The 25223-nt window shown below is 50.2% G+C and overlaps 2 protein-coding genes across 6 annotated transcripts in view; one reads left to right on the top strand and one right to left on the bottom strand.

Annotated features, from left to right (window-relative positions):
* NTMT2 (N-terminal Xaa-Pro-Lys N-methyltransferase 2) overlaps window positions 1-16826 on the bottom strand; it is a 62209-nt gene extending 45383 nt beyond the window's left edge. The window contains exon 1 of one of the 3 annotated variants that reach the window (XM_045027729.1): window positions 16666-16826. Coding sequence is in view for 1 of the 3 variants with exons in the window: in XM_045027727.1 (XP_044883662.1) it covers window position 12294 (1 nt within the window). In the remaining 2 variants the exon portion in view is untranslated. Of the gene's footprint in view, window positions 1-12293; window positions 12386-15674; window positions 15725-16665 lie in introns of those variants that run through there. The other 2 variants (XM_045027728.1, XM_045027727.1) reach the window with 2 other exon arrangements.
* Window positions 15821-25223, top strand: part of KIFAP3 (kinesin associated protein 3) — a 160103-nt gene continuing 150700 nt past the window's right edge. For 2 of the 3 annotated variants that reach the window (XM_045027722.1, XM_045027724.1), the window contains exon 1: window positions 21060-21211. In XM_045027722.1, coding sequence (XP_044883657.1) covers window positions 21069-21211 — 143 coding nt within the window. In that variant the 5' untranslated portion in view covers window positions 21060-21068. Of the gene's footprint in view, window positions 15982-21059; window positions 21212-25223 lie in introns of those variants that run through there. The other variant, XM_045027723.1, reaches the window with a different exon arrangement.

Raw genomic sequence — 25223 nt, 5'->3', positions numbered from 1 at the left:
GGGGAATTACTCTGGATAAGCAAGAGGAGACATAGGCCCAAAGTCTGCTATGTCTGGAAGTTTCTCACAGTATAACAATTCCTTCTTAAAGTGTAGTTCTGCCCTCAAAAGTGAATCTGTAAAAAGGGCTTTGTGTAGTTATCTGTCTGTTGTTTCTCAATGCTGCCTTTATCAACATTGGAGAGACAAGGTGGAGGAGATAGTATCTTTTATTGCCCCAGTTTCTGTTGATGAGCGAGACAAGCTTTTAAGCAGGCCCGGAGCTCTTCTTCCTATCAACATTGCTCAGTTTATAAGGACACAGATATTCTTCCTAACTGCCAATCCTGAAAACTCAGCCTGGGTTTTGAAAGTCAGTCTTGTCAGATTCTTTCACCCATATTGTTGCTAGCAATCAAGATCCCACAGATCAAACTCTGCCTTCCCTGACACCTTATGGCAGTCTTACGGCCATCAATGGGTAATTTACAGCCATACTGGGTTAGAATTTAATAAACAATTGTCCTGGTGAGGCACAAGAAGGAAGAGAGTCCAGCTCACACACCACTAGAATTGTTGGCTTGGCTAGCCTAACAGGTCAGAACTGTTGTAATTAAAGTGAGCAGATCTGACTCCGAATACACAGGGGGAACAGATTTGCTGAAGAAAAAGATGCTCTTTTGTTATAGTGGCAAAGAGTTCTGTGGCACCTTATAGTCATCCGACGAAGTGGGTATTCACCCATGAAAGCTCACGCTCCAATATGTCTGTTAGTCTATAAGGTGCCACAGAACTCTTTGGCGCTTTTACAGATCCAGACTAACACGGCTACCCCTCTGATACTTGTCTTTAGTTATAGTCACTATTGAGAACAAAATCCTGCTTCAGGGTATGAGAACTCTGTTTCTTTTCACTTCTTTAACCTCTCTTCAAGTGTGAATTGATAAGCTACTGCTAAAATTCTGGTGTAAGTGGGTAGCAATTCAATGAATGTTAATGGGGGTATGCTTTCTCAGGCCAGTGACGAATTGGCCCCATAATGTAGTCCAAGTCCTGCTCCCATAGAAACTCCTCTGTGGGTTTTATGGAGTGAAACTCCACTTCTGAGTATTGGTTCATAGACTCTTAGACTTTAAGGTCAGAAGGTACCATTATGATCATCTAGTCTGACCTCCTGCACAACACAGGCCACAGAATCTCACCCACCCACTCCTGTAACAAACCCCTAACCTATATCTGAGTTACTGAAGTCCTAAAATCATGGGCTAAAGACCTCAAGGTGCAGAGAATCCTCCAGCAAGTGACCCATGCCCCATGCTGCAGAGGAAGGCAAAAAACCTCCAGGGCCTCTGCCAATCTGCCCTAGAGGAAAATTCCTTCCCAACCCCAAACATGGCGATCAGTTAAACCCTGAGCATGTGGGCAAGACTCACCAGCCAGCACCCAGGAAAGAATTATTTGTAGTAACTCAGATCCCACCCCATCTAACATCTCATCACAGGCCATTGGGCATATTTACCGCTGTCAAGGTTCTTTCCCCACTCTGAACTCTAAGGTACAGATGTGGGGACCTGCATGAGAATCTGTAAGCTTAACTACCAGCTTAGATCTGGTTTTGCTGCCACCACCGAAATTATTTATTTATGAGTCATTTGGGAAACTCTATCTACCTCCCCCCGCAGAATATCTCCCTCCCAAGTACTATAACCCTTCCCTGGGTAGCCTTGAGAGACTTCTCCACCAATTTCCTGGTGAACACCAATCCAAACCCTTGGATCTTAAAACAAGGAGAAATTAACCATTCCCCCTCCTTTCCCCCCCCCCCCACCAATTCCTGGTGAGTCAACCCCCTTGGATCTTAAAACAATGAAAAATCAATCAGGTTCTTAAAAAGAAGGCTTTTAATTAAAGAGAGAAAGGTAAAAATCATCTCTGTAAAATCAGGATGGAAAATAACTTTACAGGGTAATCAGATTCAAAGAGTCCATAGAAACTCCCTCTAGCCTTAGGTTCAAAGTTACAGAAAACAGAGGTAAACCCTCTAGCAAAAGGAACATTTACAAGTTGAGAAAACAAAGATAAACCTAATACACCTTGCCTGGCTGTTACTTACAAGTTTGAAATATGAGAGACTTGTTCAGAAAGATTTGGAGAGCATAGATTGATGTCTGGTCCCTCTTAGTCCCAAGAGCGAACAACCCCCAAAAACAAAGAGCACAAACAAAAGCCTTCCCCACCCCCAAGATTTGAAAGTATCTTGTCCCCTTATTGGTCCTTTGGGTCAGGTGTCAGCCAGGTTACCTGAGCTTCTTAACCCTTTACAGGTAAAAGGATTTTGGTGTCTCTGGCCAGGAGGGATTTTATAGAATTGTACACAGGAGGGCTGTTACCCTTCCCTTTATAGTTACGACAACCGCTAATAATCAGAGATCAATTAATTGCCAAAATTAGGCTATCCCATCATACCATCCCCTCCATAAACTTATCAAGCTTAGTCTTGAAGCCAGATATGTCTTTTGACCCCACTACTCCCCTTGGAAGGCTGTTCCAGAACTTTACTCCTCTGATGGTTAGAAACCTTCATCTAATTTCAAGTCTAAACTTCCTAATGTCCAGTTTATATCCATTTGTTCTTGTGTCCACATTGGTATTGAGCATAAATAATTCCTCTCCTTCCCTGATATTTATCCCTCTAATATATTTATAAAGAGCCATCATATCTCCCCTCAGCCTTCTTTTGGTTAGGCTAAACATTCCTTGGATCATTCTAGTAGCCCTTCTCTGTACCTGTTCCAGTTTGAATTCATCCTTCTTAAACATGGGAGACCAGAACTGCACACAATATTCCAGATGAGGTCTCACCAGTGCCTTGTATAACAGTACTAATACCTCCTTATTTTTACTGGAAATACCTCACCTGATGCATCCCAAGACCGCACTAGCGTTTTTAACGGCCATATCACATTGGCAGCTCATAGACATCCTGTGATCAACCAATACTCCGAGGTCCTTCTCCTCCTCTGTTACTTCTGACTGATGCATCCCCAATTTATAACAAAAATTCTTGTTATTAATCCCTAAATGCATGATCTTGCACTTTTCACTACTAAATTTCATCTTATTACTATTAGTCCAGTTTACAAGGTCATCGAGATCTTCCTGTATGATATCCCAGTCCTTCTCAAGGAGGCACCAGGAGCTGCCATTGGCTACCACTGTGACTACATCATATTGAAAACACTCTTCTCCTGTTCAGATGTAGCAACCATTGCTGACCAAAAAAGCATTCAGCTACATTCCTGATCTGTCTATCAAGATTAACTTCATCAAGGCAAGACCTTGCCTTAGAGTATCAGATTTTGCTTCATCTTTTCTCACTTCTTCCTTCTTGTATAAATATTTAAGCTGAGCGTTTACTATCCAATCAGTAAAGATGAGACTGCACATGAGAACACCAAGAATTCTGCCCCAGTGACTTGCCTGGTGTAATCCCTTATTATGCTTAGTCAGTCACCTTATCAGGTGGCATTTTATTTTAGCTAATAAGGTTCCATGAGGATTTTTATACAGACAGTTGATTTAAAAGAGGGTCATAGAAAAGACATGCAGCGACTTATTTCCTTGAGAGACAGACCTTGGATTTACCATGCAGAAATGGGTACAGAGGGAGAGATCTTAGAAGTGGAGACTATAAGTCTCAGACTTTTTCCATCCCACATGATAAAAAATAATCTATTACATTTATAATAATTTTATTTTCTGGAGAAAAGCAATGCTGATGGGTTGGTTTAGTTTATTTTTAATTACGATCCTGAAATAACTAAAATGGATTCAGTCAGGCTCTGAAACAAATCAGATCCCAAAATATCTTCAGCAGGCAATCACAGCCCTAGCACTTATTGCCATGTTTTTTCATACTTCTAGAGCCATTGACGTTCACAGAAAGATTCCTATTGATTTCAATGGGCTTTGGATCATGCCCAAAGAGCATCCCTATCCTTTCAGTCAGGATGACTTTTGTTTTACATGAAACAAACAACAAAACAAGAAAGAACAAAAATAAAGTCTCCATGAGAGAGCACAGTGTGTGAGTCTCCCCTGTAGCAGACTGTGTCTGAGAGAGAGTTGGCTGAGAAATTCTGTGTTTTAAATGAAAAATTTCAAATGGGATGAACAAATTTTATTTTGTTTGAAAGTTTGGCGAAAGCTTTTGGTCTTTTGATTACATGAAAGCCAAAAGAAATTTTTGGTTTTCAGTTTTGGAAAACCAAAAAAATAGGTTGGCTTATTTCCCTTCCAACTTGCTCTCCCTTTTATCCTTCTTCTTGACTTTATTTCTTCCACTGGAAAAGTGGGGATGAAGGAAAGAAAATAAGAAATTAGGATAGGGGACTTCCCTCTTTAAAGGAGCAGTATATAACAAATAGAAAACAGATCAATGCTACATACAGCACACTTTACCTATAATCTGTAACTGTAGTTAGTTTAGGGATTCTTGTCTAGCTCCTGTCTTAGTTCAAGATCACTCTTCAATTCTTGCTTTTCTCCCAGTCTCTCTTTCGTTCCATTGCACATCTTTTTATTTCTCCATCTCCATACATCCCTCATAACATTTCCTTCCACTTCAAATTCTCTCCCTCTTTTCCTTCCTTGTTTCTTTCAATAATGCCCACCCTCTTTCCCACTCTGCTCTGTTTTCTCCCATTCATAACTCTTTTCTTTTAGCTGCCTTCAAACACAGTTTTTATTTACAACCAGCTGGCCTGAAATCTTTAAAAAAACCACACAGGCCTTCAGAGAGCATGTTGATTGCTACCTCTGGTATCCAGCACCTCTGCTTTGCAGCCAGCTCTGCCTTAGGCTCTGTCTACACTGGCAAGTTTCTTCACAGTAAAGCAGCTTTCTGTGCTGTAACTCCCAAGGTGTACACACTGCCAAGCCACTTAGTGTGCAGAAACTGTGCAGTTGTAGCACTCTAATAAAACCACCCCGATGAGAGGCAAAGAGCTTTCTGCGCGGGGGTTCAGTGCCATGGTGCCAGTGTAGATACCATGGTGATTACAGTGCTGTGATTGGCCTCCGGGAGGTGTCCCACAATGCCTGTTCTCACCTCTCTGTTCATCGGTTTGAACTCTACTGCCCTGCTCTCAGGTGACCAACCGTCATCCCCACTGCATACATTCCTTTGCAAATTTGAAAGTCCCCTTCCTGTTTGTTCAGTGATGCATGCAGTGGTCTCAGTGCATCTTTCCAGTTGACCATGCCTGCTCCACACACCAGGTGATTCCCCACTTGGAGCAGTGCCAAGCTGCTGGACCTCATCAGCATTTGGGAAGAGGTGGCAGTGCAGTCCCAGATGCGCTCCAGCTGTAGGAATTATGATACCCATGGACAGATTTCATGATGCATGATAGAAAGGGGCCATGACTGGGACACATTGCAGTGTAGGGTAAAAGTGAAGGAGCTGAGTAATGCCTACCACAAGGCGTGGGAGGCAAACCGCCTCTCCGGTGCTGCGCCCATGAGCTGGACATGATACTTGGTAGCAACCCCACCTCCATTGCAAAGGCCCCTGTGGATACTTCATTGGTTCACGTGCCAGTCAAGAGTGGACTGAGCCAGGAGGAGGAAATCTTGGATGAAGAGGGGGAGGGGGACCCAGAGGCAGAGGATGGCTCGGAGGCCAGAGATACATGCAGTCAGGAGCTCTTTTCTATCCTGGAGGAGCCTAGCCAGTCACAGCAATCGGATCTTGGTGAAACGCAAACAGGAGAAGAGGCCCCTGGTAAGTGGATCTGATTTTGGGAATTGCTGAAGCGATTTGTTGGGGTCAGGAAGGTTGCAGAAATCAAGCTTGTCTCCCACCGCATGCCTATTCTGAGTGATGGAACAGGCTGTTGATAGAAGCCCTCACTTCATGGGTATCTCCCTCACAGATCTCCAGGAAACTCTCATGGAGATACTGGGCAATCCATTGCCGCAGGTTCCTCTGCAGAGCTGCTTTGTTTCTTGCCCCATTAACAGTAACTTTCCCACGCCACTGTGCTGTCATGGGTGCAGGGAGGGGAATCATTGATGCACACAAGCGAGCTGCATAGGGGCCAGGATGGAAGCCACAGGTTTGGAGAAGACCTTCCCTTGATTCCCTGCTCACCCTCAGTAGTGAGATATCTTCCATAATGATCACATTCTGTGGAAAGTGTAGGGACAGGAATGATTATCAAGCCCCACCTACAGTGCTAGCTCTCCTCAAGAGCCATGTTCCCAGTGTACAGAAGGGTTCAGAAAGAGTGATTCACCCTGCCCCTGCAGCTACTCACCATTTTGGGGGTCTTGTGGCTCATGTGTGTTTGCCTGGGGTCAGCCAGTTAGTGACAGGTGTGTGAGTACTGGCTGTGTTTCAAAGCACTGAATCAGTGTTGTCTGTGTTGCAAACAATACTGCTTCTGTAAAATCTTGCATTTAAACTTCAGAGATAACCTCTGATAGCCCTGGTCTCTGGCTGTTCAAACTCAGCCTCCAGGCGCTGAGCCTCTGCGGTCCAGCCTTGAGTGAAGCTTTCATCCTTCCCTTCACAAATATTATGGTGTGTACAGAACGCAGCTATAAGCATAGGAATATTGTCATCGGCCATGTCCAGCTTCACATACAGGCATCGCCAGCGGACTATTAAACAGCCAAATGCACACTCAGTTATTCTGCACTTGCTCAGCCTGTGGTTGAACCACTCCTTGCTGCTGTCAGGTTGCCCCATGTACGGCTTCATAAGCCACAGCATTAAGGGGTAGGCGGGGACTTCAAGGATCACAATAGGCATTTCAACTTCCTGTATAGTGATCTTCTGGTCCGGGAAGAAAGTCCCTGCTTGCAGCTTCTTGAACAGACCAGTGTTCCGAAAGATGCATGTGACATGCACCTTTCTGGACCAGCCTGTGTTAATATCCATGAAACGTCCACGGTGATCACAAGTGCTTGGAGAACCATTGAGAAATACACCTTGCTATTAATGTACTCAGTGGCTAGGTGGTCTGGTGCCAGAATTGGACTGTGCATGCCATCTATCGCTCCTCTGCAGTTAAGGAAGCCCATTTGTGCAAAGCCATCCACAATGTCATGCACATTGCCCAGAGTCATGGTCTTTCGGAGTAGGATGTGATTAATGGCCCTGCACACTTCCATCAACGTGAGTCCAACGGTCAACTTTCCCACTCCAAACTGGTTAGCGACCAATTGGTAGCAGTCTGGAGTAGCCAGCTTCCACAGTGCAATCGCCACGTGCTTCTCCAACGACAGTGCAGCTCTCATTCTTGTGTCTTTGCACCGCAGGGCTGGGGCAAGCTCATCACACAGTCCCATGAATATGGCTTTCCTCATGCAAAAGTTCTGCAGCCACGGCTCGTCATCCCAGATGTGCATCATGATGTGATCCCACCATTCAGTGCTTGTTTCCCGAGCCCAAAAGCAGCGTTCCACGTGGTCAGCACCTCCGTGAAAGTCACAAGCAATCTCGTGTCATAGCTAGTACGCATGGCGAGATCAACGTCACACTCCTCGTGACTTTGTAGTTTAAGGAATAACTACTTGAGACGTGTTAGTCAGAGTGATACTGGTCAACAGTGCGGGATCCATTCCTGTAGTCTGAAAGAGGCAGGGCATGCAGTAGACAAACTGTTGAAAGATGGCGCCAAATGCGGACGGAAGTCCAGGGTTTGCTGGGATGCGAAGCAATGCATCACAGAACATTGGGACTGGACCCAGGATGCTCTGTGACCCCCTCCACTTTCCCACAAGTCTTAGCAGCAAAAAAGAAAGAGATGCTCTGTCGGATAGCTGCCCAGAGTGCACTGCTCCTAATAGCGCTGCAAGTGTGAACACGCTATTGTGCGGGCAGCTGTCAGTGTGAACACACAACAGCAGTTTTCCTTCTGCGCTCTCTACACTGGCTGTAACTTTGCCAGTGTAGACATGCCATTAGATTTCACTCATCCAGCCTCATATGTCCTTGTGTATGCCATCGATATATACCATGAACTGAATAATATCACACCAGAACAAACAGAGCAGCCGGGACCATATAATGCAGCATGAACAATCAAGAGAATGTCTGTGCAACTAGCGCTGGTGCAGCAGTTGCCTGGCACCATGACTGTTAAAGAACTTGCCAAACATAAGAACATAAGAATGGCCATACTGGGTTAGACCAAAGGTCCATCCAGCCCAGTATCCTGTCTACCGACAGTGACCAATGCCAGGTGTCCCAGAGGGAGTGAACCTAACAGGTAATGATCAAGTGATCTCTCTCCTGCCATCCATCTCCGCCCTCTGACAAACAGAGGCTAGAGACACCATTCCTTACAAGGTAAGGTTTCTGGTGTTTGTGCAGCATGGTCATCCAAACCCAGCATCATCTGATTCACTGGGAGAGGATTATCGGTTTCTAGCACCACTTGTGGTTCAACTGCTACAAAGAGGGCAATGCTGAGGTCATTTTATTCTAGACTCTGTCAGGCTGAGATAGGGGCTGCAAGGGCAGTGAGCCTATCAATCAAGATGGCAAATATCCTGCTTTAGCCCCTGCATGATGATGCACTTGCATTGCAATACTTGTGTTATGGATCACCTTTAGAATGTTCTTTCCCTTGCATTTCTCACATTTCGTACCATTTTACATCTTCCGAGTCCTAAAATCTTTGGCCATTTTTTTTAAAAATAAGTGCCTACAATTAGCCTCCTGTGTTCATATTTACGCCCCTGGAAAAGTGGCCCTATTTTCAAAAACACTGAATACCCCACAGTTCCTACTGAAATCGATGGAAATTGGAGCACCCAGCACTTCTGAAAAGGAAGTTTATTTAAAGACTTATTTAGCTGCCTAGGAGCTTAATGTTAGGCTCCTGCTTTTGAAAAATCCTAGCCCTTGTTTGCAATCACTGAGACTGACTGAACAAACCTAGGTTTGAACACAAGGTCACACACAATTTACTTTGCACCGCAATAGAAGGTAACTGAAAATCTTACTGTGCTAAAGAGAATGATAACAAAACATTTTGTTCTGACAGAGCTTTATAAACTGGGTGTTCAAAGGTAGTCCTTTATATCATATGGTGCATTTTCATTAATGGGACACATGCCCAGGGGAGAGGATGGAGGCTAATAGATATTTTTATAAATCTGAAGCAATAAATAATGAAAAGTGAAAAAGCTGTAACGTTCTACGATATTGTTAGATGTTCTGTTTTTATTCTTAATATCCTGCTACTAAAAGATCAAATGTCTATTTATGCCTGTTATCTATTTCTGTATTAACTACTTAACTCTGTGTGGATATTATTTCCAGTTATTTGTTTGTTCCAGGTCTATCAGTTGAAGCCCTGATACTGCAACAAGAACTGCACAGAAACCACCCAGTTTGTTTTGCAGGATTGGGACTTTATACATTTGTTACTTTACTAATAGATACCAGAGCCCAACACCCTCTTCTGCCACCAAGCCCCAGTCAACTGAAATAACCCAAACAAACCCTGCCATGAATTGCCTCCAAAAATCCCAAATAAATGTAAATTAGTAACATTATTAAGAACCAACCTGAAATAAAAATCCTACTCTGACTGGGGTTTCTACCTGGGAAAAGCAGAAAGGCCAAAGACTCCATGCAGTCCACTAGGGACTTTGCTATTGCTATGGATTTCACATGGAAGGTGCTCAGATACTAAGATGATGGGCAGCAATACAAAATCCATAGATGGAGGGATGTGCAATGTTTGCAGAATACGCACAGAGAAGTTAGATAAAAATATCAAATGCTCTTTCTGGAGGGTTGCAATGTAATACTATTATATTTTTTAAAATTCAGAATGATAACACAGAACCCAAAAACGAGATAGAAAACAGGCTGCTCCCTACAACAGTGAGGTACAATTCACTCCACTATGCTTCAAACTGGCTCTTTTTGGACTCACTCTTATCGCATGCTTTCCTACAGAGCCCCTGCACTAGCCAGGAAGCAGGACCAGGAAACCCCTTGTTTTTTAAATTGTAGCTTACAATTCCAACACATTCTCAATACTTCACAGCATGGGCCTATGCTATGAAGTTCAGATCTGGATTCCAGCTTTGGTACAGGCCCATCTCTAACAGAGATGCAAGACAAGGATGGAGTAACTCGAAGGAATCCTGTGGTGAGCCTGGCACCGCAGCGCCCCTTTGTGGCAAGGCTAGGATGGGGTGTCGGCACCTCACCACTCTCCAGTCCTTGCGTCCGCCTCCCTGAAGGTGGTCGGTTACAGCCTCCCGGCCTTCTTCCCCCCATCGGCTCTGTCTGGCAGGGTAGCATGGCCTAGAGGCCTGAGTCCATATACCCTCACCCCCACGAGTGGGGTTGCGTGGCCTAGCGGCCCAAGTCCATACAACCCCCCTTTCAAGACCGGGTTAGCGCGGCCTAGCAGCCAAAGTCCATACACCCCCTCCTTATGAGTGGGATAGCGCGGCCTAGTGGCCGGAGCCTATACAACACCTCTTACGGGTGGGGTAGCGCAGCCTAGTGGCCGGAGTCTCTAGGATCCCTCGGGTGAGGCGGTAGGGGGACTCAGGCCTGCCCTCTCCTCTGAGCGCCGACCCAGGGCCCTGGTAGTGGCAAGCTCTCCTTGCCACTTGCTTGGCAGGGATCCACCTGCAACACTCCAAGCTGTCAATACAGTTCTAACAGCAGTTGCAAGCGGCGCAGCTGCAAGAGCAAGAGCAACAGCTGATTTGGGAGCTGATGGCCCAACAACAGGCTAACCAGGAGCGACTGTTTCAACAGATGGCAACGCTGAAAGGACAGGCACCAAGCCCTCCCCTAGGTGTGGCAGGGGGCAGGGCCAGTGAGGGACTTGGAGGACTACCAGTGTGCCTAACAAAGATGGGGCCAGGGGATGACCCCAAGGCATTCCTGGTGACTTATGAGCAGGTTGCAACTGCGGTACAATGGTCCCCCGCACATTGGGCCACTCTAGCACCCTACCTGACGGGCCCAGAACAAGCCGTTTACCGTAACCTCGATCCACAGGACGCACTGGACTATTTGAAGGTCAAGGCCGCTGTCTTAGACCAAACAGGCGTCAGGCCCAAAATTTACCGCCAGCGACTCCGCAGAGAACGGTACATGCCGGGAGCCACACCACAAGCCGTGGCCCAGCGAATCCGCAACCTCTGTTGGAGGTGGCTGGAACCGGAACGATGGACGAGTGTTCAGGTAGCCGAGGCGGTGGCCCTAGAGCAGAACCCTCTGCAGAACCTTCCCACTTGGGGGAAAGAGTGGGTGCAGAGACACCTCCCGAAGACCCTCGCGGAGGCGACCTCCCTAATGGAGGATTACCTGTTAGCAGAGGGAGAACAGAAGGCCAGCCCCAAAGGGGGTGGGGAGGGGCTCAGGTGAACGGAACCTGAATCCGGCCCGGGAGGTCCGTAAGGTGGATGGGGGCGGCCCCCGTTGGTACGCCCAGTCAGCAGGGACACCCACGACCCGCAGTGCTAAGGACCCACCCGGGATGGACCTCGTACAAAGCCAAGATGACGCGTCGGGGAGGCAGAGTAGCCCCCGCCATACGCCAGCTGAAGAAGGGAAGTGGGACCAGTGTTATGAGTGTGGACAGATAGAGCACTTCCGGAAGAAGTGCCCATGCATGGATTGTAATTATGGGCAGGTTTGGGCTGTGGGCCACCGTGCACGGACATGGGAGCTGGGGAAGATAGTCATACCGGTGAAAGTAGACGGGACGTCTACCTGGGCCATAGTGGGCTCGGGGTGTAGCCAGACAGTCGGCCAGGCTGGTAGAGCCCACTGGCCCCACCAGGGCTCCCATCAGCCTGCAGTGTATTCACAGGGATGTGAAGCCATACCCCACCATCTGGGTGCAGCTCGAGGCTGTTCAACACCGAAGGCGGTGTCTAATCGGGGTGGCCCCAAAGTTGGCTTACCCAGTGATCCTGGGACGTGACTGGACGGGCTTCACTGACCTCTTGCGGGAGTGGGGTATGCATCCCAGGAGGAAAAGTTGGGGGCGGACTAGAAGGCCTGGATTATTAGGCCAACTGGTGGTGGACGACCCCCTGGAGGGGCCCTCAGGGAGTCCAGAGATGGAGGAAGGGAGCCGAACCCCTACCGAGGCCCCAACGGGAGAGGGACATGGATGTAGACGCCGACTTCCTGGAAGAACAACGTGGGGACACCACCCTCAGTCGGGCCTGGGAACAGACAACAGGACCCCCCAGGGAGGAAGACCCGCTCCAACGCCGGCAGCAAGGGCCCTGATTTGAGATCCATCATGACTTACTCTATCGGGTGGTCCAGGAACCACAGATGAAAGAAGACCTGTGCCAACTATTGGTCTTGTGGTGGTTCCAGCAGAACTTGCTCCACTTAGCTCACTCAGTACCATGGGCTGGGCACCTGAGGAGGGAGAAAATGCTGCAACGTGTGGCCCAGAGGTTCTTCTGGCTGGGCATCCATAGGGAGGTGCAGGATTACTGTGCCTCCTGCCCCAAATGCCAGAAAACTGGCCCAAAATGCATACCAAAAGCCCCCCCTTGTGCCCTTGCCAGTGATTGGGACACCCTTTGAGCGGATAGGCTTGGACTTGGTGGGACCTTTGAAGAGGAGTAGCTCTGGCCACAAGTACATCCTGGTCATGCTCGACTATGCAACGTGGTATCCAGAGGCGGTACCACTACGGACCACCACGGTACCAGTCATCGCCAACGAGCTTTTGCAGATCTTTGCTCGGGTCGGCCTGCCACAGGACATACTAATGGACCAAGGGACTAATGTAACTTCTAGACTAATGGCAGAATTGTGCCGTCTGCTGAATATCTGTGCACTTAAGACTTCAGTCTACCACCCTCAGACGGATGGGTTGGTAGAAAGATTTAATGGCACCTTGAAAGCCATGCTAAGGAAGTTCGTGGATGACGATCCTCGGCACTGAGATAAATTGCTCCCAGCCTTGGCACGGGAGAACCTGGTGAAAGCCCAACGTAGCCAGAAGGCTCAATATAATAAAGGGGCCAAGATGAGAAGTTTTGAGCCTGGAGACTGTGTCCTCTTGTTGCTACCCTCCTCTGAGTCTAGGCTGTTAGTCAAGTGGCAAGCCCCCTTCGAGGTGACTAGACAAATAGGGCCCATTGACTACGAAGTGCGGATGTTGGGACGAAGGAAGGACACTCAGGTCTACCATGTAAACCTCCTCAAGACTTGGAGAGACCGGGAAGGCCTGATGATTGTCCTGTACCTTCCAGAACCTGAGTTGGGGCCACTGGCGGGAGATCCAGAGGAGCCAGGGTCTGCAGCCATAAGCCTGGAGCTTGACCCGGTCCAGCAGGAACAGGTACGACAGCTGATTTCAGCTTTCCCCACAGTCCTGTTGACACAGCCCGGGAAGACCATGCTGACCAGCCACCATATCGCCACCATCCCCGGCCACAAAGTGAGGGAGAACCACCGCCCACTCCCCAGGAAGATGTGGGAGACGGTAAGGAGAGAGCTTGACATGATGTTGACCCTGGGGGTGGTCAAAGAGTCGCAAAGCGAATGGCAGAGCCCCATAGTACTAGTTCCCAAGCCCGATGGAACAGTCAGGTTCTGTATTGACTTCCGCAAGGTGAACACAATCTCTTGTTTCGATGCCTACCCCATGCCATGGGTGGACGAACTGCTGGAGCGGCTAGGTAAGGTAGAATTCATCTCCACCCTAGACCTGACCAAGGGGTATTGGCAGATCCCTTTGACACCAGCCTCCTGAGAAAAGACAGCGTTCCCAACACTATTCGGCCTCTACCAGTTTACAATGATGCCTTTTGGGCTACATGGGGCCGCGGCTACCTTCCAGCAGCTCATGAATCAAGTGTTGAGCCCCGCAGTGCGTACGCCGCAGCATACATTGACATCGTCATTTACAGTGCCAACTGGGAGGAACATCTCCAGCACCTCGCTGAGGTGCTGTAAGCACTGGGCAAAGCAGGTCTCACTGCAAACCCAATCAAGTGTCACTTGGGCCAAAGAGAAATGACCTACCTGGGCTATATGGTGGGTCGAGGGAAACTCCGCCCTTTGGTAGATAAGCCTTGAAGAACTACCCGATCCCCCAACTAAAAGGCAAGTATGGCAATTCTTAGGGCTGGCCGGGTACTATCGACAGTTCGTGCCTAACTTTGCAATGCTCGTCGCCCCCCTGACAGACTTGACGAGAAGCTCCCAACCATGGAAAGTCCAGTGGTTGGAAGACTGCGAGAAGGCCTTTTGCACTCTGTGGGAACGATTGACATGGCAGCCAATACGGATCCAGCATGACTTCGCAAGGTCCTTTATCCTCCAGACAGACACCTCAGAGGTAGAGTTGGGGGCTGTACTGGCACAAGAGGTGGGGGGAGAAGAACACCCCGTCTTGTACCTAAGCCGCAAGCTGTTCCCCCGAGAAACCCGGTATTCCACCATAGAGCAGGAGGCCCTGGCAGTTAAATGGGCACTCGAGGCCCTGAGGTACTACCTATTAGGGAACCCCTTCGCATTGGTAACAGACCACGCACACCTCAGATGGATTAACAGCATGAAGGATGCAAACACACGGATCATGCGGTGATATTTGTCCCTCCAACCCTACGCCTTCCACGTGTTACATCGTCCGGGAAAGGCTCATGGGAATGCAGACTTCTTTTCCCAAGTTGGGGAAGAGGAGGGGGAGGAAACGGCCAAGGGTCAGCCGGCCCCGATGACTGTCTTAAGGGGGAGGGTGTGTGATGGGGCAGAGCGGCCCCACACTGGTACTGCAGGAGTTAACCCTTCCTTCCTAGTAGAGGAAGCCACGCCCCGGAAGCTCTGCTGGGCATGCTCCAACTGGAGAACAGGTATAAAAGCCTGCAGACCAGCTCAGTCGGGGCTGACCACTGGAGGAGAAAGATGCACGCTGCCAGCTCCTGAAGAGGGAGAGCCTGTGTGCCAGCATCGAGGAGTCAGCCAAGCCAAGGCACTACCTGAGACCCTGACGGAGGACGTCACAGGGGAGGAACAGACCGGAGGACCCTGCCGCCACAGATGAACTGGTACTCACGGTAGGAAGTGACCCAGGGGAACTCTAGAGCTAAACAGTGTTAGAACTGTATTGACGCTTGGAGTGTTGCAGGTGGATCCCCTGGGTCACTTCCTACCGTGAGTACCAGTTCATCTGCGGCAGGGGGTCCTCCGGTCTGTTCCTCCCCTGTGACATCCTCCGTTGGGGTCTCAGGTAATGCCTTGGCTTGGCTGACTCCTGGATTCTGGCACGCAGGCGCTCCCTCTTCAGGAGCTGGCAGCGTGCATCTTTCTCCTCCAGTGGTCAGCCCTGACCGAGCTGGTCTGCAGGCTTTTATACCTGTTCTCCAGTTGGAGCATGCCCAGCAAAGCTTCCGGGGCGTGGCTTCCTCTGCTAAGAAGGAAGGGTTAACTCCTGTGGTACCAGTGCGGGGCCACTCTGCCCCGTCACAGATCCCCAGAACTGGATTGGAAACAATTCTGATAGGAACAAAGCTCAGGTAAAGGCAATTTCCATGATGATATCCTCATTAAAAATATCTCCTGACATATCAGAACAACATAACCCAAATTTGTATTCCAAAAATGATGCCGTATGGATGTTCTATAGATTGGCGGGGAAGGTATGGAGAGAAAATGGAAAATTCAGTACCTGCTTCCACAGTGCCGCTTTCCCCATCCTACCCACTACTCTTCTGAGATTTGCAGCCACTGCTGTGAGTCATAGTGATGTCACAGTTCAGCCAGTTGTGTGCTGGGTATGAGCAGTGGGTGCTGGTAATCAAGGATGAGGATTTTGCTTTAATATGCCTTTCTGACTCAGGCTGTCTTAGGGCTGGGATCGGCAATGAGAGCTAAAGTGAAAGGCGTGGTAGAAAGATGACAGCACAACTGGCCATAATGGGGGTGATACCAGGACAGGAAGAGACCCTGGATCCTCTTCCAAATATTGTAACCAGGTAACACTAGCCAGTCCTATGGGAAATGCTAAATAGATGGCCAGGGTGGAAACATACATAAAGCTGCCTCACTCCTGCTACGCTGAAGCATCAGGTGAAGAACATTGCTGAAGGCAGGATTCCAGACTGGATGGACCAATAATCTGATCCTGCATGGCAATCCTATGCTCTTTGTGGTTTTATGGGATTTCTCCCCCACCAGCAGGGTTCCTTTTAGCCTCTCAGAGCTCCAGGGGTGCCTGTCATTTCTCTTCCTTGACTCACACTTCCCATCTTTAGCCCTCTACATTATACAGATTTTGGTTACTTACTTATTAATTATATTTATGTATGTTTTTAATCAATTTTGCAATTAAACCTGTACAAGAGATCATATTTATTAGGCAATCTCCTGCCTGTGGAGAGCACCTCACAGTATACACAACTATACATTATTCTACTCCATGTTTATTAGAAGACCGCCCCAGCTAAGGAATCTGGTTGGTCCCTGAGACATGGTTTTACAGGGTATAGCAGCATAAATTTACATAGTGCTTTACCAACACAGACCAAGACACGCCCCAGACCTGTTCTGTCTTTGCTGTTCTACACAACATTAAGAATACAAGGAAACCGTAGGGACACAGTTGGGTTTCGAATAGTCATAGTTTTCTAACTATATACAAACATACAAGGTCTAGTTACCTGCATACCCTGCTTCTCTGTTGGGTTCTGGTGGCTTCTGCAATAAAACACAGGAAGGCCTACTACAGGGCTCCCAAACTAGATAAAGGGAAACCAACAGTTCTTATACATTATAATAATCTTTACAAGGCTTTACAATCTGAGATGCATAGGAGAAGATATTGAGCAACAGGACAGGTAGAGGAGGTTGTGGCAAGACTATTGGTGAGAAGAGGCTAGGATGGAAGTAGGACTAGGACACAGCTCACACCAGAGTCCAATAGCATTGCTGCTAGACCACTGCCACATACTGCAGCCAGTAGCAAGGGATGGAGACTGAATCAAAAACTTTTGATTTTATAGATATTTTTAAGAGGCATTTCTGTTTTGCTGGGTCATAATTACTGAAAGCCTAACCTTCCTCAGTGGAGTTCGTTAAGTCTGCACTGGACTTAAAGCAGAATGGGGGTTAATTTTTCTTTGTTGGAAGGAAAAACACTGACTTAGAATTATGCTACTAACAATCTACCAGGCTTTATTAGTCTGGCTGGGGATACTGATTATCCAAAGTTGCATTCTGTTTGATCAGCTGGGTCTTTTTCATGATGCTACAGCTGTAAACCCACTCTCAAAGATGCACAGCTGGGACTCATCACTGATTTCCCACAACAAGAATACTTTCACCCAGGATGTGAAATTGTGACGTGAGAAACTGTGATGATAATAAGTTACAATGTGGGCATGAAGGGAGTTGAGGGAAAAAGTGAAGGAGGAACAAGTGATAGCTTTAAACTACCAAGCTGCACTTCCAGCAGCAACTGTGGTCTTGTCAGTGTAAAAGCAAAATTGGGAGCAGCTCAATAGTCCAAATGCAGTTTTTGATAAAAGAAAGTAAATTAATACTAGCTGCTGACCCACAAATTGCTGCTGAAAAGGCAGCTGGGTTTCTGGGGTTACCCTGGCACCCTCCCAAACAAATGTATCTTCTATTATTAGCACTGTGAAATGAATATTGGCACCTTTCCCCGTGTGGTATGGGCAAAGCCAGAGCAGAATCTAAAAGGGGTGACATTAACAAAAAGATTGTATTTGTCAAATTACCCATTTGGAAATTCTTCTACATTCTGCCCTTGTTTGTGTAAAGTTGCCCACATATTTTTGCAAGATATTTTGCAACACCATGCTCTGGGTGTTCACTGGAGGCTGGGAGTGGATAACTGGGAATGGATCACTCAATGATTGCCTATTCTGTTCATTCTCTCTGAAGCACCTGGCACTGGCCACTGTCGGAAGACAGGATACTGAGCTATATGGACCATTGATCTGACCCAGTCTGACCGTTCTTATGTAAGATTGGGGCTATGGTGCTTTCTTAGACTGTAAGCTCTTTAGGGCTTATAGTCCCCATCTTTTTGTGCTGTGTTGATACAGTGCCTAGCACAATGGGTTCCTGGTTTATGACAGGGTCTCCTAGGTGCTACCACAAAACAAATAATAGTGCATATAAATAGTGTGGATTGCCTTGTTTAAAATAGTCAGGTTGAGAAACAAGAAGATCATAAAGGTGAGGGAGGGGGAAGCAGAACAGTTGCATTTCTTTATACTGAGAGCCAGAAAGGCCTAGAGGACTGAGCATAGGGCTGGAAGCCAGCAAAATCAGAGTACTAATCTAAGTTTTACCATATGTGATGGCCACAGCAAATTGCTTCACTATGTTTCAGTTTTCCATTTGTAAGAGAGAGATACGTACATAATTACTGCATATCAAAATTGCTCACATGCATATGTTTTGCAACATCAGGCCTATGTTTGCATATGTATATACTTGTGCTTCTGAGATTTTAAAATGAACCCATTTCAGTATTTCCAACCACAAAAGTTCAAAGATCATGAGCCAGGCACCCAAAAATCCTGAGTCTAGCTTACAAATCATGATATAAATGGATAGATATAGTTCTTTGTCTACAGGTTTGCGAGCCTTTAGGATGCCCTCAAATCACATTTTCAAGCTTTTCTCTGCAACCCCAAGATATAGAAACTTTGTTTTTAAGTGAAAGCTGAAAGTCTCACCTAATCACATGCATCCAGGAACTGGGGCTTTAAGAAAAACACCAGATATTGTGAGACTTCTGATAAAATTGCAAGAGTTTAGTTATCTGAATGCAAATGAACAAAATATACCATGGAGCTTTCAATAATCCCCAAAGGAGACTTTACCAAACTGCTGCAACACACAAAACTCTCTTCCTTACTGTGCATAAATGTGGGAAATTTCAGCCCAAATGTGATTTGTTTGTTGTTTGGGATTATTTTTTATTTACACCCAGAGCATTTTTTTAAAGAAGCCCTGCACAGATCAGAGATGGTAGCTTCGTGGCTGAAATATCAGGTTTTTTACTTATGCTTCACTGAAACCATCCAAGGCAGATAAATTGAGTTCCTTCACTTTACTCTGCAGGTAGGAGACTTGGATCTGGAGAGGTGCAGGTCTGGCAGACACCATAATGCTTCAAGGAAGAGTAGGTGTTTGTCCTAGCATCTTTGCCCCTGTGGTCTGTCTACAATGGGGATGTTTTCTAAGCAGTTTTAAAAATGGCTCCCAGCATTGCCGACTCTCACAATTTTATCACAAGTCTGGTAATATTTGGTGTTTTCCCTCAAGCTCTAGTTCCTGGAGACAAGTGATAGTATGAGAATCTCGGTTTTCATTAAAAGATACTTCCTAGCCCTCATGGTTTGGGAGAAAAGCTGGAAAATGTGATCCAAGCTTAACCCAGAGTCTCAAAACAAAAAGGCAAAGAAAAAGAGCCCCAATGTTATTATTTATGAAAAGTCTCATGATTTTTTTCTTGCATGGTGTCAAGAATCAGAGGGGTAGCCGTGTTAGTATGTATCCACAAAAACGAGAAGTCCGGTGGCACCTTAAAGACTAACAGATTTATTTGGGCATAAGCTTTTTTTTTTAACCCACGAAAGCGTATGCCCAAATAAATCTGTTAGTCTTTAAAGTGCCACTGGACTCCTTGTTGTTTTCATGATTTTTTTGGTGCCTGACTCATGAATGTTGGATGCTTGAGGTTGGCCATACCGGGTGCAACTTACACTGATCACAGCAATAGACCTGGTGCTAAGCAATTTAAGGTGGCCTTGACTGTTTATTCTGAAACCAGTTCACTATAAACAGGTCAGGATACCTCCACAGAGTGTGAAAAATAGGGATATTTTTGGGGGGACGGGGGTGGGTATAGTTGCCCATGTAAGACAAAGCCCCTAATAATGGGACATCTGGTCACCCTACCTCAAGGGCCTGAAACATGCGGCCCGCGGGGCTCTTGCATGTGGCCTGCCAAGCTCCCCGCCCCTCTGCCTACCCGCGGGATTGCCCCCTGTGGTGCTCTGAGCCCTGCACCGCTGTCTGAAGCAGCTGGCATCACGCCCCTTTGGGCTGGGGGGGGGGAAGGAGGCAGAGGGCTCCTGCATTGCCTTCTTCCAGGCACTGCCCCCCGCAGCTCCCATTGGCTGGGAACAGGGAACCGCGGCCAACGGGAGCTTCATGGCAGGTACCTAGAGGAGCGACAAGAGCCCCTCCCCCTGCCCCAGGGCTGCAGGGACAGGGTTCCAGCTGCTTCCTGGAATGGAGCAGTGCTGGGCCCGTGGCTAGGGCAGGCAGGCAGGGAGGCAGGCAAGGAGCCTGCCCTGGCCCCGGTGCATGCCACTGCCACCCCAGAGCGACTCTAGAGAAGCAGCGCCGGGCTGGAGCCTGCACCCCAACCCCCTGCCCCATCCCACACTCCTCCTGCACTCCCTGCCACACCCCTCACCCTCTTGCACCCCACCCACCCCACCCACACCCTGCCCTGAGCCCCCTGCCGCACTTGGGGTGGGAACTTCGGGGAAGGGGTGGAAAGAGGTGGGGCCTAATGGAAGGGGTGGAGTGGGGGCAGGGCCAGAGGCAGCGAGGAGTGGTGTCAGTGATGGGGCCCTCGGTTCAAGGCACTAGTCCTCATGTGGCCCTTGTGGTCATTTGTGTTTGAGACCCCTGCCCTACCTCTACACCCGGTCAGTCCTATGACTGGGTCTGGAACTGGGATAGCTGAACTGGTCTTCACATCAGTTCTGCCCCCAGATGCTGTGTCACGTGCTGGCCCCCTGCCTGACCCACAGGGGGGAACTTGTGGCTGGTGCAGCCTGGGTGGGGGGCCCTGGGGCAGGGAAGCTGCTGCACAGACTCAGACAGGGAGCTCGCCCCGCCTTGCCAGGGATGGCCATGAGCTCAAGCAGTGTCTCCTCCCTGCCTCCAGGGGGCGATGTGCAGGTCCCGCTCCTCTGAGCCCAATCTCGTTCTGCACAGGCAGCACCAAATCAGTCCCGCGGCGGCGACGCGGCCTGGGGTCTCGCTGCGCCTGCGCGCTAGGGAGAGCTGCATGGGCCGGGCGCTGTGTGCGGGCGGGGCTGGCGCTGCTCTCACCCTGGTAACAGCGGCCGCTGCGGAGCCGCCCCCGGCCCCGGCCCCGGCCCGGCACCCCCGCGGCACCATGCAGGGGGAGGACGCCAGATACCTCAAGAGGTACCGCCCGCTCGCCCCGTTCCGGGGCAGCACCGGAGTGGGGCGGGGGGATGGGATCTAGATGGGGGGATGGGTGAGGTCGGGGGATGGGGTCTAGATGGGGGGATGGGTGGGGTTTGGGGAGGGTCGGGGGGGTGGGGTCTAGATGGGGGATGGGTGAGGTCGGGGGATGGGGTCTAGATGAGGGATGGATGCGGTGGGGGGATGGAGTCTAGATGGAGGATGGGTGGGGTTATGGGGGGGAGGTTAAGTCGGGTGGGGGGTGGATAGGAGGGTTGGCTGAGGTTATGGGGTATGTTCGGTTGGGTTTGGAGTGTATAGCTGGGTGTGCACTGTACGGGTGAGGTGTAGATAAGGGGGGGGGGATGGCTGGGGATCACTGAGCAGGTGGGATGGGAGAGTAGCGAGGTAGATAAAGGGAAGGGTTATGGAGGGGAAGGGTGGATCTGAGGGATTGGATGGTTGGGCTTTTTGGGAGGGATGGAGTGATGAGTGGATGATTGTCTGCTGACACGATTGTTTAATTATGAAGCTGCCCCAGTTAGAGATTAGGCTCCATCTCGTCCAGTATCCTTTCCTGTTACCAGCTGCTTCAGAGGAAAATGCAAGCAGCCCCAAGAACAGTTATAGAATATTCTGCCCATAGGAAAGTTTCTTCTTAACTCTTGTCAGTTAGTGGCTGGTTTACCCGATAAGCATGAGCCCTTATAATTTTTTCCTACCCTATGTAATTCTGGATTTTCTCATTATCCATACTTTTTAACACTTCTGAGCTCCTGGTGATCTCCTCCCACCCCCACCCCGTCCTGCTTACCTTCTGCACTGTTCAACAGCTTTTGCAGAGGTTTGATTGGATATTTTGGGACACCCCAGTCACATGCAGAGTTTTGTCACCCCCTTGTTGCTTAGATTGTTTACTTGCATATGTCAAATGATTAAGATCCTTGATTTTAAAATACACTGAAAACTACCAATGATTTCTGATGACCATTGATTCTGCTGTGAAGATATGCTCATAGCTGAAAATTGAGTGGTCATCTGGTGTTAAAGTTGCAATGGCCATCTCAAAGTCAGGCTGTCCTTACCCATAGGCAAAGTACGCAGTTGCGTAGGGTGCCAGGAAATTTGGGGCACCTGCGTGCAGGTGTGTGCTGCTCCAGCCCAGGGCCGGCTTTAGGCCAATTCAACCAATTCCCCTGAATCGGGCCCCACCCCTAAGAGGGCCCCGCACCCAAGCCCCAGTACGGCGTACGGGCAAGAGCCGGTGCGCTGTAACGGGCTGGCCCAGCTTCCCCAGGGGGCAATTTAAAGGGCCTGGGGCTCCCAGCAGGGGCTGGAGCCCCAGGCCCTTTAAATTGCCACCGGAGCCCCACTGCTGGAGCCCTGGGGTAGGGCTGTGGGGCTCTGGGGGCTATTTAAAAAGTCCAGGGCTCCTGTTGCTTCTACCGCCCCAGCCCTTTAAATAGCTGCTGGAGCCCCGCTGCTTCCTGGGCCCTTTAAATAGCCGCGGGAGCTCTGGGGTAGCGGGAGGGCTCCAGCTGCCCCTGCCGCCCCGGTCCTTTAAATAGCTGCAGGAGCCCCACCGCTTCCCCAGGGCTCCAGCGGCTATTTACAGGGCCGGGGTGGTGGAAGCAGGGGAGCCCTGGGCCCTTTAAATAGCCCCCGAGCCCCAGGCTGCTGCTGCTACCCCGGTGGGGGAGGGAGGAAGAGGGGGCACTTCCCATACAGGGTGGGCTGTACCCCCTGTACCCGCATCCCCTGCCCGTGGCCAGCCCCTGCTGTACCCCCTACCTGCACTAGCCCCTCACCCCCTTCCCTGCCCGCACCAGCCTCTGCCTGCAGCCAGGGCCGGCTCCAGGGGTTTTGCCGCCCCAAGCAGCCAAAAAAAAAAAATTTAAAAAAAGCCGCGATTGCGATCTGCGGCAATTCAGCGGGAGGTCCTTCGCTCTGAGCGGGAGTGAGGGACTCTCCACCAAATTGCCGCTGAATACCTGAAAGTGCCGCCCCGCCGCCCCAAGCACCTGCTTGATAAGCTGATGCCTGGAGCCGGCCCTGCCTGCAGCCAGCCCCACACCCCCTGCCCTGCCCGCTGCCAGCCTGTCTGCAGCCAGCCCTGCAACCCCTGCCTTTCCCGCACCAGGCCCTGTCTGCAGCCAGCCCTGCACCCCCTGCCCGCAGCCAGCCCCTGTCTGCAGCCAGCCCTGTACCCCCTGCCTGCAGCCAGCCCCTATCTGCAGCCAGCACTGCACCCCCTGCCCTGCCCGCACCAGCCCCGCCGCACCCCCTGCCCTGTCTCCAGCCTACCCCTGCCACACATCCCTGCAGCCCTGCCCGAAGCCAGCCAGCACCACACACACCCCTGCTCGCATCAGCCCTACACGCCCTGCCCTGCACCCCCTGCCCTGCCTGCAGCCAACCCCTGCCATACCCCCCTGCCTGAAGCCAGCCAGTCCGGCACTCCTCTCTCCAGCCCTTCCAATCCATGCCGCACCCCCCTGTAGCCCTGCCTGAAGCCAACCAGCCCAACCCACGCACCCCTGGCTCCAGCCAGCCCTGCACCCCTTGCCCTGCCTGCAGCCAGACTCTACCTCCAGTCAGCCCCTGCCCTGCCTCCAGTCAGCCCCATGTCCACTGGTGCCCTGCAGTTCCCAGGGCAGTAACCCTGCACACCTGCTTCAATGAGGGGGGCAGGGAGCAGCTGGAACCCCCACATGTGCACACCCGAGGGTGACCAGACAGCAAGTGTGAAAAATCGTGACAGGGGTGAGGGGTAATAGGATCTTGTATAAGAAAAAACACCAAAATTGGGACTGTCCCTATAAAATCGGGACATCTGGTCACCCCAGGGAGTGGCGGGGACCCACACATGTGCAACGGAGCTCATTTCTAGTTCAGGCCCGTCTTTTTAAAAAAGAACTTTAGGTAGGGTTAACACATCCGTATTTTCCCGGAGATGTCAGGCTTTTTGGTTCTTAAATCGCCGTCCGGGAGGAATTTTTAAAATTTAAAAATTCCTCCCAGGAAAATACGGACGTATGGTAACCCTATTGGTACAAAAAAGCCATACTGTGGCACATCCCTTAAATCAGAACTTTTTACAGGGAACCGGTTGCTAAGAAATGAGAGGCTATTTTTTTTTTTTAAGTCATCCCTGCCGGGGCCCCGCCAAAAATGTTTGAATTGGGCCCCGCACTTCCTAAAGCCGGCCCTGCTCCAGCCACTGCTCCGGCTCTTCCCCAGGGCCTCCACCCCACCTCTTTCCGCCAGGGGCGGCTCTAGACATTTCGCCGCCCCCAAGCACGGCGGCACGCCACGGGGGGCGCTCTGCTGGTTGCCGGTCCCACGGCTCCGGTGGACCTCCCGCAGGCGTGCCTGCGGAGGGTCCGCTGGTCCCGCAGCTCCTCCAAAGCCGCGGGACCAGCAGACCCTCTGCAGGCACGCCTGCGGGAGGTCCACCGGAGCCGCGGGACCAGCAGATCCTCCGCAGACATGCCGCCGAAGGCTGCCTGCCTGCCGTCCTCCCGGCGACCTGCAGAGCGCCCCCCGTGGCATGCTGCCCCAAGCACGCGCTTGGTGTGCTGGGGCCTGGAGCCGCCCCTGCTTCCCGCCTCAGCCTTGCCCCCACTCTCCTGAGGACTCCAGAAGTGGTTGGGCCTGCACTCACCGGTTCCCCCCAAGCCTGGGAGCCAGGGAAGCAGAGCAGGCTGGGTCTGGGTCACTCCACTTCCTGCAGGAAGTGGCCAGCCCCCCTCTTGCCCATCCCCCACAGAGGCCTGGGGCCAGCCGCCCGCTCCTGTGGAGGCCTGGGGCGGGGCCCCACTCAGTCCCCACCGCAGAGGCCTGGGGCCAGCCCCCCACCGCTCCTCCCCACCGAGGCCTGGGGTGGGGCCCCACACAGCCCCCACTGTGGAGGCCTGGGGCCCTTCTCCCTCCCCCCTCCCCCCCCCGGGCACCAAAATAGCTAGGGACAGGCCTGTTCAAAGTAGTATCTATCTTAATGTGTATATTCTAT

Source organism: Mauremys mutica, chromosome 8, assembly GCF_020497125.1.
Source record: "Mauremys mutica isolate MM-2020 ecotype Southern chromosome 8, ASM2049712v1, whole genome shotgun sequence".
Taxonomy (NCBI): domain Eukaryota; kingdom Metazoa; phylum Chordata; order Testudines; family Geoemydidae; genus Mauremys; species Mauremys mutica.
Note: the sequence above shows the minus strand (reverse complement) of the source record. Positions and strands in the feature narration are given on the sequence as shown.